General features: G+C 41.5%; 1 protein-coding gene across 8 annotated transcripts in view; it reads right to left on the reverse strand.

Annotated features, from left to right (window-relative positions):
• The window catches only part of TRIO (trio Rho guanine nucleotide exchange factor), a 254,175-nt gene that overhangs the window by 73,484 nt on the left and 165,791 nt on the right, over positions 1–14,900 (reverse strand). For all 8 annotated transcript variants that reach the window (XM_060278041.1, XM_060278045.1, XM_060278044.1 and 5 more), the window contains exons 29-33: positions 13,155–13,266; positions 10,532–10,722; positions 7,877–7,978; positions 6,248–6,390; positions 4,939–5,038 (exon numbers count right to left, since the gene is read on the reverse strand). In XM_060278041.1, coding sequence (XP_060134024.1) covers positions 4,939–5,038; positions 6,248–6,390; positions 7,877–7,978; positions 10,532–10,722; positions 13,155–13,266 — 648 coding nt within the window. The remainder of the gene's footprint in view (positions 1–4,938; positions 5,039–6,247; positions 6,391–7,876; positions 7,979–10,531; positions 10,723–13,154; positions 13,267–14,900) is intronic.

Below are 14,900 nucleotides of genomic sequence, written 5' to 3' on the forward strand. Positions count from 1 at the left end.
ACCTTCCCTCTGTTCACTTCCTCCACACCATACGTGATTTTATAGATATTGATCTAGTCGCATCCCCTTAAATTTATAGCCCCTTCCTCTGATTTTTATATTAGGCCTCATGCAGGAGGGAGCATTTTCCCATACACTTATGGACAAGTGGCTCCTGTTGCTAGCACTCAAGAGTGCAACACTAGGGTTGCCAACTTGTGTAAAAAACACACAACAACAATCAGGGTACCTCAAGTGCTTCTGAACCCATGCAAAGCTGATGGTTGCTTTCATAAAAAAGATATGCAAATCCCAACCTTCAAAATTTGACTTGGGCGAGAGCAAACACTATATATAAGATCCTAAAACAGGGGTCACCAAACTAAGGCCCGGGGGCCGGATGCGGCCCAATCACCTTCTAAATCCGGCCCACGGACGGTCCAGGAATCAGTATTTTTTTACATGACTAGAATGTGTCCTTTTATTTAAAATGCATCTCTGGGTTATTTGTGGGGCCTGCCTGGTGTTTTTACATGACTAGAATGTGTCCTTTTATTTAAAATGCATCTCTGGGTTATTTGCGGGGCATAGGAATTCATTCATATATTTTTTCCCCAAAATATAGTCCTGCCCCCTACAAGGTCTGAGGGACAATGGACCGGCCCCCTGCTGAAAACGTTTGCTGACCCCTGTCCTAAAATATACGGCTGCTGCAGCCCTCAGACAAGCCCAATCAACAGCTATTTCAAGGGGGTCGGTTCCGAAGTTCAAGGGAAGCAGGGCTTCTTGAGCCCCACTTTGTCTTTTGAATGTACAGATAATAATAATTTATAATAATAATTTATACCCCGTCCATCTGGCTGGGTTTCCCCAGCCACTCTGGGCGGCTTCCAACAGAACAATAAAATGCAATGATCTATTAAACATTAAAAGGTTCCCTAAACAGGGCTGCCAATATGTGCTGCTCAGGATTCGGTATGATTTACCAATGGGAGAAGATCCGGTGTGTGTGTGTGTGTGTCAGCAGTGTGTTAGAGAGAGAGAGAGAGAGAGAGAGAGAGAGAGAGAGAGAGAGAGAGAGAGTGAGTGAGAGAGAGAGAGAGAGAGAGAGAGAGAGAGGCATAAGGCAACACTACAGAGAAGTCCCCAAAACTATTACCAAAAAAAGCGACAGATTGAGTCGACAATTTACAAGGCAGCAAGCATCATCGCCCTTTGGAAGATGCTGACATTTTACTATTAGAGTCATCCCTCAAATTAGCATGTGGCGAACAGTTTATTTTTTAACCGCCATCCGCAGGCCCATGCCTCATCCAGGCTCTCCCACCACTTCACTTAATCTACAAAGTGTGTGTGTGTGTGTGTGTGTGTTGCATTTCTGCCACAGATGGCCCTGGAAGTTTCATAAAACATCAAAGCAATCGCGATAAAGAAAGTGGAAAGGAGGAGGGAAGCAAAACAGAAGCGGGACACTGCTGCGGAGCAAATAAAATCAGCAGTTTAAATGCCTCTAGCCCCATCAAAAGCGAAACTCGTAAACTGAACCAATCTGGGTCTTAAAAGGAATTAGCCACCTTCCTGAGGAAACTAGGTCTGTGCCATTAAGCATGATAAGAAGGCCTGAGTCTTCATCAGGGCAGGCCTGAAAATAATTAGATGCATTTCTAAGGGAGTTTTAGTATCTGTTAATAGATGTTAAGGAGATTATACTTATTCAAAGACTCTTGTTTTTAGTCTTTATTGTATGATGCTTTGAACAGTATGTCTTAACCACAAGTTAGCAAGTATCCCATTTATTCAGCTTTTTAGGTTTATGTACTTTTTACTATTTGTACGCTGCTTTCCCCTACAAATAGGCCCAAAGCGGCTCACATTATATCAAAACTGAAACGATCGAAAATCCAAATCCATTTCATTACTTTCTCATTCTGCAAAATCAAAAAAAATAGATTTCGCTCATCACTTCATAAACATTCTGCTGAAAAGCTGCATAACAAACATTTGAACATCCGAAATACAGTAATGCGGAAACAAATATACAAAATTTAAAAGTGAGGTGCTGTGGTCATTTGGGTTTTGGTTGCTGGTTTTGTTTGTAATGGGATTTTGCATTTTAGTGTTTAATTGTTGGTTTTGACTGTGCATCTTTCTGCCCCGAGACTTTCAGCTGAAGGGTAGATTATAAATATTTCTAATGAATAAAAATGAAATACCAGTTTAACCTCCCAACTTTTAGCGAATTTGCAAATCAGAACTTCAGAAACTTTGTACAGGTTTCCATCCACACTAATCTGGGCCTGCTTTTCTAGAAAACACATAGGCATCTTATGATTTATATATGTAAAAAGATTTCCCAAAATAAAGAGTTCTTCTTAGTTTCCTTCTTTGGGGTTTTAGTCCAACAACACTTAGAGGTCACAAGCTTGTCAGCCCCTGTTAAAACATTATTTTGCGTTGTGTATCTGTCAACTAAATCGCTAATCTAGTGTGGAACTATTAAGTTCCCAATAAAGCCTTAATATCAGAATAATGTAGTGTACAACATCTTGTACAGCAAATTATCCAAATAATTTACCCTCATAATATAACCAGCTCCAGCCAGCTAGTACTTACTTACTATCCTAGTTGTGCACACATAGGAAGAAAACGTTCTGAAAAGGCTTTTAATTTTTTTTTTGAAAAATACACTGAATTTTGCATAGCTCACTGTCGCCACCTAGTGCCACATTTGTATATTGCACTTTACAACACATTTAAAGCGTTTTATTTGCAGCTGTGTAGCCGAGTCTCTAGCCTTCTGTACTTTGTTCACCCAGGTGGACCAGAAATAACAATGTACTATTTACTGGCTCAAGCTTCAGATAAAAGTTGAGCCCATTTTACCAGGAGGGCTTGTCACTTGAATCTTTTATTTGTCTCTTGCTTGTACAATAATAGTGAGTCAAAGCTGTAGGATTTCAGCATAAATAATATGTGAATTCAGCACAAATAATAAATACTTGTGCACCCATAAAGGCCCTTTCTTGAAAAAACGTCCTTATGAAGTGCTTTGAGGTCAATGTTTTATCCAACATTCCTGAGGATAGGGAGGAAAACTTTATTTTTCATGAAAAAAGTGAAGCTTTCCCCAAGAGTCTAAATTTACCCCGTCATGGCACTATCTACTGCAGTGTTTCCCAACCTTGTGCCTCCAGATGTTTTGGGACTACAACTCCCATCATCCCTAGCTAGCAAGACCAGTGGTCAGGAATGATGGGAATTGTAGTCCGAAAACATCTGGAGGCACAAGGTTGGGAAACACTGATCTACTGGTGCTATCATCGTCTGAAAACTAAAGAGGTTTTTCCTACACAAAACTGACATAGTTTCTCTGACAGCATTGTTCTAAAACAAATAAGCAAACAAATAAATCTCACCTTCGCTACTGGCACAGTGATGCCAGAAAAGATATTTATAATAAATTTACATTGTGACATACAGGGGACAGATTTGCTACCCTGGAATTGCCTGCGGCAAGATAGTTCTCAGGAGTCACAGGTATCCTGGCAGTGTCCAAATATTGACACAAACATGGAAAGGCTAGGCCTGGAGTCATAAATTTTGCGGTGAATGTTGAGCCTCAAAGACACAATTGCAGGGTGCCATTAATTAACCAAACAGCAGAAGTCTGTGTAGAAGCAGCCCAATACATTGAATTTAACATTAAACAGTACATCATTCAAAGAGCACCATTTTAATAAAAATGCTCACAGGAGTAATCTTATTTTTTCTGCGTTGTTAGCCAAAATACTGGAAGGCAGAAGGGTTACTTCTCAGGTGGAAGACTGACCAGCAATGGGTAGGCTGCAAAGAACCTGAACCTGAACTGGGTTGGCTGTCAGTCTGGAAAAAATAAACCTGCACCTTCAAAGCTCTCCCTTTTCAAGCTAGCTCTCTGTACGCAGTGAAGCTGCAGAGGGCAGAGAGAAGAGGAGAATGCCTGTAAATATTTTTGAAGCTGTGGATCAGGTCAGCTGACCCACACCTCCAAACCTTTCAATTACATAGTGAAAAATAAGTTTTGCTTCTGACAACCACCCCCTGATGCAAACTCTTAAGAGGAACAGTTGCTTTCTTGGTGATGGAAGCGCTCAGCAACGCCTTTGTGAAGACTCCAAAAACTTCACATACAGTGGTACCTCGTTTTGAGTCCGCCTTGCCGAGCGTCCATTTTGTCGAATGTCTGCAGCAAACCCGGAAGTACCAGAACAGGTTACTTCCAGGTTTGCCGCTCGCACATGCGCAGAAGTGCAAAACGCTCCATGTCCGTGCACAGAGCGCCGCTGTGTCGTGCGTCCTTTTCGTCTAGCGTCCAGGGCTCCGGAATGGATCCCGGTCGCAAAATAAGGTACAAACTGTACTTGGTTAAGGCCCAAGCTGAACAAAAGGAAACAATGAACTAGAGAAACTTAGGAATTTATTTACTGGGGAATGTAAAAATATCCACTTATATTTTATATACAGCTGAACCGAAAGCGTCCACGAGACCTATTAAAAGATGAGTAGCTAGAGTCCTTTTGCACAGATCATTATTTTGGCCCAGGGAATTGTGTGAAGACCATTGTACGGTTTTTGACAGCTGAAACTAAGGGGATGGGGCCATGAGCAATGTCTGGGCAGCACATCACCTGGGAACCATAAGTAAGCAGCTGCACATTACTTTGAGGAAGAACAGGATATAAAAGCAAGTAAAGCAAACATACAATTCCATTCTTAGGTACATGAAGATCGGATTTCGAGCCTATGAATTCTGTGCGCCCATTCATGTGGCATTTTGACCCACTGTAGGAAATAAACATGCATGATTCCCAAATATGAAGAGGTAATGTAAAGGCAGTCATGGCTATCACTTGCCAATGATTATAGGAAAAAAGGCATAAGCAAACACTTACCAAAAACCTAATTATACTTATGTCTTACCTTATCACTGTCTAGTGTATTCTGGGAGGTTCGTGATGCAATTGAAATAGTATCTGGCTGACTGCTTCCATCGCCTTGACTATCCAAGTCTTCTCCATCTCTGAAAACAAAAGTTAAGATTGTCATTAGCTGGAAAAACATTCTCTGCATAGGATGATGTTAATATTCATCTCCATGTACAAAAGCAGACATTCAAATAGGAGGCGAATAAAATGCAGCGCAAAACCTAAGAGAAGGAAATCAGACATGTCGTCGTACTTTTAGTTACACTGTTTAACTTTAAAATCGATTGTTGTTAATATAATTTATGGATAATGCAAACTGGATAAAGAATGTACACAAACACTATCAACTGCAAGTTCACAGCGGACACTGAGATCCAGCGCCGAGGGCCTTCTGGCGGTTCCCTCATTGCGAGAAGTGAGGTTACAGCGAACCAGACAGAGGGCCTTCTCGGTAGTGGCGCCCTCCCAGCAGATGTCAAGGAAATAAGCAGCTATCCTATTTTTAAAAGACATTTGAAGGCAGCCCTGTTTAGGGAAGTTTTAAATATTTAATGCTGCATTGTTTTTAACATTTGATTGGGAGCCGCACAGAATGGCTGGGGAAAACTCAGCCAGATGGGCGGGGTATAAATAATTTCTTAGCATTATTATTATTAAGAAGGTACAGAAAATCCATACACATAGTGAGCCTAAGGGAGGAGGTGTTTTTTTTGTGTGTGCAATGCTCACTGGAGAGTATACTGATCTTGGCATGTATGAAATGAATAAATTCCTTTGTCCATCACTTTTAGCACAGACAGACTACTATATATCAGGAGATTATGAACTGGGAAATGCACAAAATTCCCTGTTTAGGATGACAATTTATGCACATTCTCCAAGCCACATCCAACTCGCCCCCCCCCAATACTCCCCAAAATAAAGGGAGCTAATGTGTTAAACCTATGCATTCTGAAATTATGGAGCCAGACATTTGGTGACTGCAATTTGCTATACAATACATTTCAGTACAGTCTGACAGCGGCTTGCTTGCTTGTTTAGTACATCTGACATGTGTTAACTTCTTCAAAAGCCAAGCACAGCAACTTTTAAAATAAGGGTCTGAATAGCATGCAACAAAATAATGCATGTGCTCAAGTTTCTGTGCTGTGAAATTATCTGAAGAACTTACAGTTCAGTACTGAGATCTAACTAGCAACATAAAAACAACAACATCATCTTTCCCAAAGAGCTCAGCCTTACATACATTTGAGACAAATCTCATGAATGACAGGCTGGAAATGACATTCTCTGCAGTTACTAACCTTCTTCCTTTCTGTTTTGTTGTTGGTGCAGTTTTGGGGATATGAATTGGCTCTTTTAAAGCTCCCTTGAGATGAATCGTTCTTTCCTGTATTACTTCTCTGATGTGCTTGATCCAGTCTTGCTTGTTTTCAATACTGGAGGCCTTTAAGACAAAATAAGCAACTTGTTTTGGTATACAAAAATAGGGCAGATTTATTTATTTTTAACGTTACCTTCACTAGTCAACTCCATGTATGAAGGAGGGATGAAGCAAACCTGGTTGTGCCATTTACAGTAGTATATTCATGGTTTAGATTTGCAAAATGGTATTTCTTAATTATATTACAGTAGTTGTGTAAAAGAGACGTTCAAATTATACTTGATACAGTTGCCTCGTTTGCACATGGCGTTAATGTCAGTTTGCATTTCTTAGTGCAGAAAGTATTGACCTGATGTGTAGAGATCTTTCTTATTCTACTTAATTCAAGAGCGTCCTGGAAGCTTCTGGAAGCTTCTCTGTATGAAAGAAACAAGCAGAAGGTTCATGATGTTTGGGTTATTCCTTCAGAGAAGCTGAGTACAGCTGGCTTAAACTGGTTCTCTTATCTCCTCTATAATAATAATAATTTATTATTTATACCCCGCCCATCTGGCCGGGCTTCCCCAGCCACTCTGGGTAGCTTCCAACAGCAAAACAAAACACAATCTATTAAATATTAAAAGCCTCCCTGAATAGGGCTGCCTTCAGATGTTTTCTAAAAGTCTGGTAGTTGTTTTCCTCTTTGACATCTGTTGGGACGGCGTTCCACAGGGCAGGTGCCACCACCGAGAAGGCCCTCTGCCTAGTTCCCTGCAACTTGGCTTCTCGCAACGAGGGAACCGCCAGAAGGCCCTTGGTGCTGGACCTCAGTGTCCGGGCAGAATGATGGAGGTGGAGACGCTCCTTCAGGTATACTGGACCGAGGCTGTTTGGGCTTTAAAGGTCAGCACCAACACTTTGAATTGTGCTCGGAAACGTACTGGGAGCCAATGTAGATCTTTCAAGACCGGTGTTATGTGGTCTCAGCGGCCGCTCCCAGTCACCAGTCTAGCCTCTGTCAAGGTCATGCTGACTATAAAAGTAGGGCCAGAAGGAGCCTGGTTTTCACTCTTTCTATCTCTCTTCCTTCTGGTGTGCTGTTCTGTACATAGTATGCTTAGTGTTAAGGTTGAGTCTTATTATAAGTTATTGTAAGTTTAAGTTAAGTCTGCTGCAACTGGATTTCTTATGGACAGCGTCAATCCTGAATGTATCGGATCTGTGACCATTATGCTCAGCTGCCTTCAGTGGCAGTAAAGCTCTGCTGGGTGAAATATTAATTGCCTCTGGTCTATCTTTTTGGAATCCCGCAACACGTTTAAGTTTTTACTCTGCTAACTATACGTTGGAATCTGCTCTGGATCAATATGGAGTAGAATTTCAATGACCACAATGCAGCAGGACATTTCAACTGCTTGCTCTTTTCCTCTCGAAGCCGTCTTTCTGAAGCCCGAATTCCATGTTTAGGCTCAGAACCGTTGGTAATGTGCTCTGCAAGCCGGATGAAGGAGGGACCGTTATTCAGAAATAATTTCACACACTTAAAGAGTATCCGCACACCCACAGTTACCTTAAGTACAATTTTGTTGTCTGAAGTAGGAGTCCTACCAACCCAGAGTGCAAATTTGCAAGCATCACCTTCCACGTGCTCTGTGACACCCAGCTCTGAGGTCTGAAAATCAGAAGAGATTAGAGGAATATAATTCAGATTTTTAGAATAGTCATAGGCATACCTCTGGTCAATGCCCTTTCAGACAAACAACAATTGCTTCCATTGTTCCCTGACTAGTTTCCTGTTGACAATAGCCCTGTATTTTATCCATATTCCATGGCCAACCTTCAGTCTGTCCCCCCCCCTTTAGTCAAGAACACTAAATACTTCTTAAGTGATCTGTAATATGTGCTCTGCCATACTCTTAAATAAAAAATATTTTGCGATCTGACCAAGCTATTGCTAAAATTCTACTATATTTTTGAATGTTCTGAATGGACACGAGGTTGCTGATTTTTGGGAAAGTTACAGCTCGTTAAACATGTCACAGATATTGATCGACAGTAATTAATTTCCAAATTGCTAATCTCAGAATCCTGCTACTTTGAGATAAAAGAATGAGCAGGTGATGGCAGTTACTGATTTATAGGGTGTTTTATGATAGGTTGAGTATTATAGTAAGCTGCTATAATTACCTTTCTCATCTACTTTGTCATTACTGGGACAAAGACTATCCAAAAATGCTTCGGTTTAGACTGCAATCATATACACACTTAGCCTCAGTGAACTGAATAGGACTTATTTATGAGTAGTTATGCATTAGGATCCCAGTTATAGTTAGCTACAAAATTGTTAGGGTGTATTTTTTCTCTCTAGCAAGAGTGGGTGCCAACCAGTACTCTGAAGGACTCATTATTACGCTGGCATTTTCAGAAGATTTCTGTAGCCCCCTACTAGGAATGTTTATTTCTCTACTTCTTTTCTGCATTCTGCTTCAATTGTCAAACAGGATACTGCAGAATAAAGTAGTTCAGGATCTTCTCTACATAGGACAAAGAGAGGCTCTATCAATAATTCTGGACATAAAGCAGAACACTGGAATAATTTCAAAAGCCAAAAGATGACATGTCTGGATTTTGTTCCTTGACATGCTGCAGTTGACAATCGGTTGTAGATCATTCTCACTTTACATGGTTCAGTGGAATAAAATCATGAGGCTCTTCCTTTGAAAGCTCTAGGTCAAATCCTGGTTTAGGACAAAAGCTATCATGTTTGGTTGCATCAGTCAAAAGCTTTCACGCAAATTGGTGTGACTGGCAGTCTGCACCCTGAAGTTATTCTTCTGTCTAATATTGGGCCTGTTTCTAGGTCACAGTTGTAGAACCATGCTAGGAGGTGCATATGTGACTGTTTCAGTGTATTTCAGCTCCCTCATTCTGGCTTCCGACACTAATATTAGTTCCTTTTGCGATAAAAAGGCATAAACCACCATATGTTTTCCATGGGACACTCTCTGAAAACACCTGTGTACTACTCAAATCATCCAACTATTAATAAATTTGAGGTGTTTTAATTATGTCGAATGGCACCCACAATCTTCTCAATTAAGAATCACATTTCTAAGCAGGCACATTTAAAGGGCTTATCCACATGGGGGAAATCTGTGCATGGCCATTGAGGGAGACTTTCCCTCAAAGCCGGCCTTCGTTGACGCTGGAATTGTCAGAAATGAACAAGGAAGGACTAATGCAGCTCTATTAATAGACGCCCACCTTGGATCTGCAAAATTGATGATTTCCACAAAGGAAAAAGAATTGCTATTTGGATTTGGGAACTTGGAAAGCGTTTCACTTTATTAGACAAGGACTACAGCCCCCACCTCTCCACCCCTGTACATTTAAAATGATATGACAAAGTTCCACCTGCTCTGTTATACCTTGTCACAAAGTTGCAAAACTGTATGGAACCCCTTAGAAAAAAGTAGGAATCCTCATCAGCGTATAAAACTAGTAAGAGAAAGAAAGACCCTAAAATACCCAATTTTCTCACTTGATTTGCAAAAAGAAAAAAGAAAAAAAAGGAGCAAACCAGAAGCCACTCTCTTTCCACATCAGTCCATTAGAGGAGACTGCAAATGACTAACTTCCATTCCCTACACCTTTTGCCCGAGTTCTTCTCACATCCATCCCTCCACCCAATCCCAGGAGCTGGGTCTGTGATTGCTCGTTGGCTATTATAAGACTGGCAAACTGAACTGTCCTGCTGTAGTTTTCAAGCGAGCACACTCCTGTATCAGGTCTGTGTTTCCTTAAAAAGCTACTCATTTTTGGTTTGAGGCAAAATGGCGCCTGGAGAGCACCATGTGTCTGAGCTTCAAAACTGGAGTAATGAAGATTGAAGTTAATTGGCCAGGCTTTGAGCGGCCACATCCAAGTGTTTGGCTAGCAACTGGGCCAGCCAATCCGTGTCAGTGACGTGCAGAGAATGAGGCCTCTGAAACGGATCTGAGCTCCTTTTCCCTTGGCTTTGCAAGGTTTGTCATTTTCTCCACAGCTGGCCCTATTACAGCAAACAGTTAACCTTCAAATGGCTCTTCTCCTTTCTCCAGCCTGGAAGGAAAGCCTGGAAGAGTAGTGACACAGTATACCGAAAAGCTCTGCATGGTTGCAACATCCGAGCCCATCTGCTTGTTGTTAATAACTACATTTGGCTGGATTTTCACTTCAGACTTACAAACAATTTGCTCTTGTAGAGGTATTTGCTTCTCCCACTGGAGTCCTTCACTTCTTTACTGAAGACCAGCGACATCTCAAAGAGGAAAAGGTGCCTCTCGCGACCTTTACGAATGAGAGTTTTTGGGTCCCAGACTTGGAAGGATTCCTGAAGGATGAGCTCCCCCTGAGATTCAATGTTCTCATCAAAACCTAGAAAGAAAGTTGGAACAATTGAAAGAAGCAAAGAGAAACGGAGGCTGGTGGAGAGCAAAAAAGCTCTATCTTAGTGACAAAGCTTCCTACGCTCTCTTACCTTAGCAGTTTTTGAAATAGTTCTGAGAAACCATTGGACTTCCTCAGAAGCCTTTAAGCTTCCCCCCCCCTCAATGACAAGGTTAGTAATGAGCGACAAGCTATGTACCTCAAAATATAACTAATCTATATAATCAACATGTCCTTGCAAGGGTTTTCCTGAAAAAACGAAATTGGAAGTCCCCTGCCTTAATACTTTGTTACAGTCTCATAAGTACTCAATAAAGCTACCAATATATTTTAATGTATTATTTAGCATTTAAAAAGGTAAAGGGACCCCTGACCATTAGGTCCAGTCGTGACCGACTCTGGGGTTGCATGCTCATCTCACATTATTGGCCGAGGGAGCCGGCGTATAGCTTCCAGGTCATGTGGCCAGCATGACAAAGCCGCTTCTGGCAAACCAGAGCAGCACATGGAAACGCCGTTTACCTTCCCGCTGTAGCAGTACCTATTTATCTACTTGCACTTTGACATGCTTTTGAACTGCTAGGTGGGCAGGAGCTGGGACCAAGCAACGGGAGCTTACCCCGTCGCAGGGATTTGAACCGCCGACCTTCTGATCAGCAAGCCCTAGGCTCAGTGGTTTAACCACAGCGCCACCTGGGTCCCACATTTAACATTTAATTTCACACTAAAAAATATTTCCATTCTGCAAAACTTCAATGAAGCTGCCTCCCCCTACAAGCTACTTTGCAATGGAAATTTCTAATAACAGTTTCGACTGAGCTGATTCTCAACCACAAAATGGTTCCAGAACACCCAAAATTGTGCTTCATTTCAACCTGCTAGGGATGGATTGCATGCATAAATACAATGCCTCTTTTGAAAAGCTAATGTAGCAGTTCTTAAAACTAGTGTCTCCCAAATAGCCATTTGGAACGTAGCTGCTACCTTGAATTTACAAACCCATAAAGGAGCTGTGGCAAATAAGGGGAAGAAATCATGATTACTTAAAAGTTCCTTCCCTGTTATTAAGTGGAAGATGCTTTCATTTATTAGCTCCATATAAAAGGTATTCAGTCCGCAGCAAAGACAAAAGCCAAAAGTTTAACATGGATGAACCTTTTGACACTTTCCAAAGAGCATCTGCCAAACACAGAACTGGCTTGAAACAGTGAAACACAATTTCTACCACTTCCATCCCTGCCTCCCCAAACTGAAAATGTATGTACTGTATATGGTAGTAAGGAATAAAGTCTAATATATAATCCATCAAAGGACACAAGTATCAACAAATGGATTAGGAGCCGTAGAAATCAGCTCCTAAAAGGAAATGCTTTCACTTGAGGTGTCAACATGTCAACTATGCAAATGTTCAACAGAGCTTGTTTAAAAGGCTGACCTGTGTAAAAGAAATATTGGAATATTCCATAAAGCCTGCCCACATTTCACGGCCACTGCAACAATTTCTGCTTAAATATGTGGTAGTAAAGGCCGCACAAACTACTACTGATATGAATTACTCAGGATTTAGAAACTGTGCAAAGTGTCAGACCATGAAAGCAAGTATAAAAGGTTTACTAGGTAAGTGATTGTTTATTGAGGAAAAAGTTTCCAAAGAAGTTCATTTTTGAACTAAAAAAAAAAAAACTTTCAAAAATGTAACTGCGAAAGTTGGTTTTTCAATCAGAAACCATCAGGTTGTTTTTTAAAAAACGAAACACTAAACATGTGACGTCTTTTAAGCAGGAACTCAAGTTACGGGAAGGTCAAAATAAAGATTTAAGATGGAATATTCTATAAAGCATTGGCCAGGTACATTATGAAAGACAAAACCCTTCTACTGGTTGTCGCTGTAAAAGATGAAAAAAACAGCAATTACGCACATTTTTTGATACTTATATAAACTCCTCCTCCGCAGAAGCCTCAAAATTCACCTCACAGCACACTTCAGAAGTAATTTGGCAATGATTCTACCACAACCAAGATGCTGTTTGAACATAAATGGACTGTGTTGCCACAAACTGGCTGCTTAAGTGATTTTCACCATGGGCCTGATCTCTTATTATCTGGTTGCATATCCCTCTACTGGTAAGAAATGAGTTGTACAATAAAAAGGCCTTCCTTATTACCAATGTATGAACAACCTGAACACACACTGTGGGAGTGGAACCTCATGGTCCAACAGACTATTTCAGTGTGGCTGGAGCAACCGCAACTACAATTTCTAAAGCTGTTTTCCAGGTGACAAAACCTTCCCTGGTCACCTGGAGGTGGATTTTTTGCTTGCAAGAGGCTGTCATGTAAATAGGCGTTTACCCAGAGTTGCTGCTGAGTTCTTAGAAATAAGTTTGCACAGAGAGCAAAGCGAATGTCCTGGAGCCTACCTTCCAGCATGCTGAGATGCATGGCATCGTTCGCTCGCTTTGGCACACTTAGCATCACTTCTAAGCCATCTTTAATTTCTCCTTTGCCCTCCTCACAGCAGGTGAGCAGCTCCTGCAAAGACAACAGCATCATTTATTACAGTGCTTGGGTCTCTCTGTTCTTACAAATCTGCATGCTGCTTTTCAAGAAAAATTCTTCCCAAAGTGGTTTACAAGCCGCAGATCAAACACACAATAGAATACAATTCAAGTCTCAATAAATAATACAAAATAACACCACCATGTGGATCTCAAAACAGATTTCAGAACATTACTATATGACAAGAGGACGAGCACCGATTTAGCATAATATAAAATTAGCAAAATCAGGTGAAAATACTGGCTCTGAAACTCAAGATATAGTAAGCTGCTAAAGGCTGCACTAGAATCTTTAAGGCCCATTTGAAACCTTCAGGGGATGGAGATTTGTCTGATGTCAGATGGAATCACAATCCCCAATTGTGATGCTGTCAGTCAGTCTACTCTGATTGGTAGTGACTGGACAGGACCTCAAGGCAGAGAGCCTTCCCAGTGGAAGTAACCCAAGAGCGTTTAACTGGAGATACGAGTGTTCAAATGCGGGAACTTATGAGTGCAAAGCATGCACTTTTGTTCAGCTATGGCTCATCTCCATAGGTCACAATGTCCATGGTTTCAGAGGAGTCTTAAGTATTGGAAACCCTGTTCTCACGCTATTCCTTTCACAAAAACCAACAGTAAAAGCTTGTTAGCACCTGAGAACTGTCACAAAAGGGGAAACTTCAGAAACAAAACTGTGGCACAAAAGTCAGCGGCATTATGTACAAATCCTGCCCCCAGTACCCTTTGGAAATAATTCAGGAAGCACAGACTGCTTTTCTGAATGTTAGACAACTGAAAACCCACTCACTCTCCAAAGAAGACCTGGAGCAGGCATCCCCAAACTTCGGCCCTCCATATGTTTTGGACTACAATTCCCATCTTCCCCAACCACTGGTCCTGTTAGCCAGGGATCATGGGAGTTGTAGGCCAAAACATCTGGAGGGCAGCAGTTTGGGGATGCCTGACCTGGAGCATGTTGTCAGGTCCCTACTGCAGAGCCCAATGTGATCTCCGCTGTTCCTCAAATTGCAGAGGAAATGGAGAACAGCAGGAAGGGCAATGTTACGCTACTGACAGGGGTTTGCACGAATGCCATGTATGAGCATATAACCACATTCCCAGAACTCAGGGCTTGGGTATCAGCATGCTTTGCCAACACCCCCAAGTGTCTCAAAAAGTTAGGAAAAAAGCGATGGCTCTGTGGTCAGAAATTGGGGGGGTCAGTCCCAAAGGGATTTGAGCTTGACCCTAATTGGACCAGATGGAGAGGGGCATTGGATGCCAGGAAATCAATGTGTGAAGCAGTGGTGCTGTTAGAGCAGGACTCTGGGGCCGAAGTTCAGGACTGCACTCACACAATGGAAGAAGCAGGGGACAGAAAGCACAGCAGGGTTATCTTACCATGTTTTTAAGCAAGCAAAGTGATACCCATTGCCATTTAAAAGCACCCCCCCCCCAAAAAATGGACATTAAGCCTGAAGTCTTAACATTACTCAACTATACCACAGGTCTGAATTTTTCCCCACACATTTAGAATTCTGCCCCATCATTTAATTATAAACAAGCCCCATTGGTTTTATCTAAGAGGCTAGTGTAAAAACTTCAGCAAACAGCACCTTAGCCTTT

The sequence above is a fragment of the Zootoca vivipara genome, chromosome 8, assembly GCF_963506605.1.
Source record: "Zootoca vivipara chromosome 8, rZooViv1.1, whole genome shotgun sequence".
In the NCBI taxonomy this organism is placed as follows: Eukaryota; Metazoa; Chordata; class Lepidosauria; order Squamata; family Lacertidae; genus Zootoca; species Zootoca vivipara.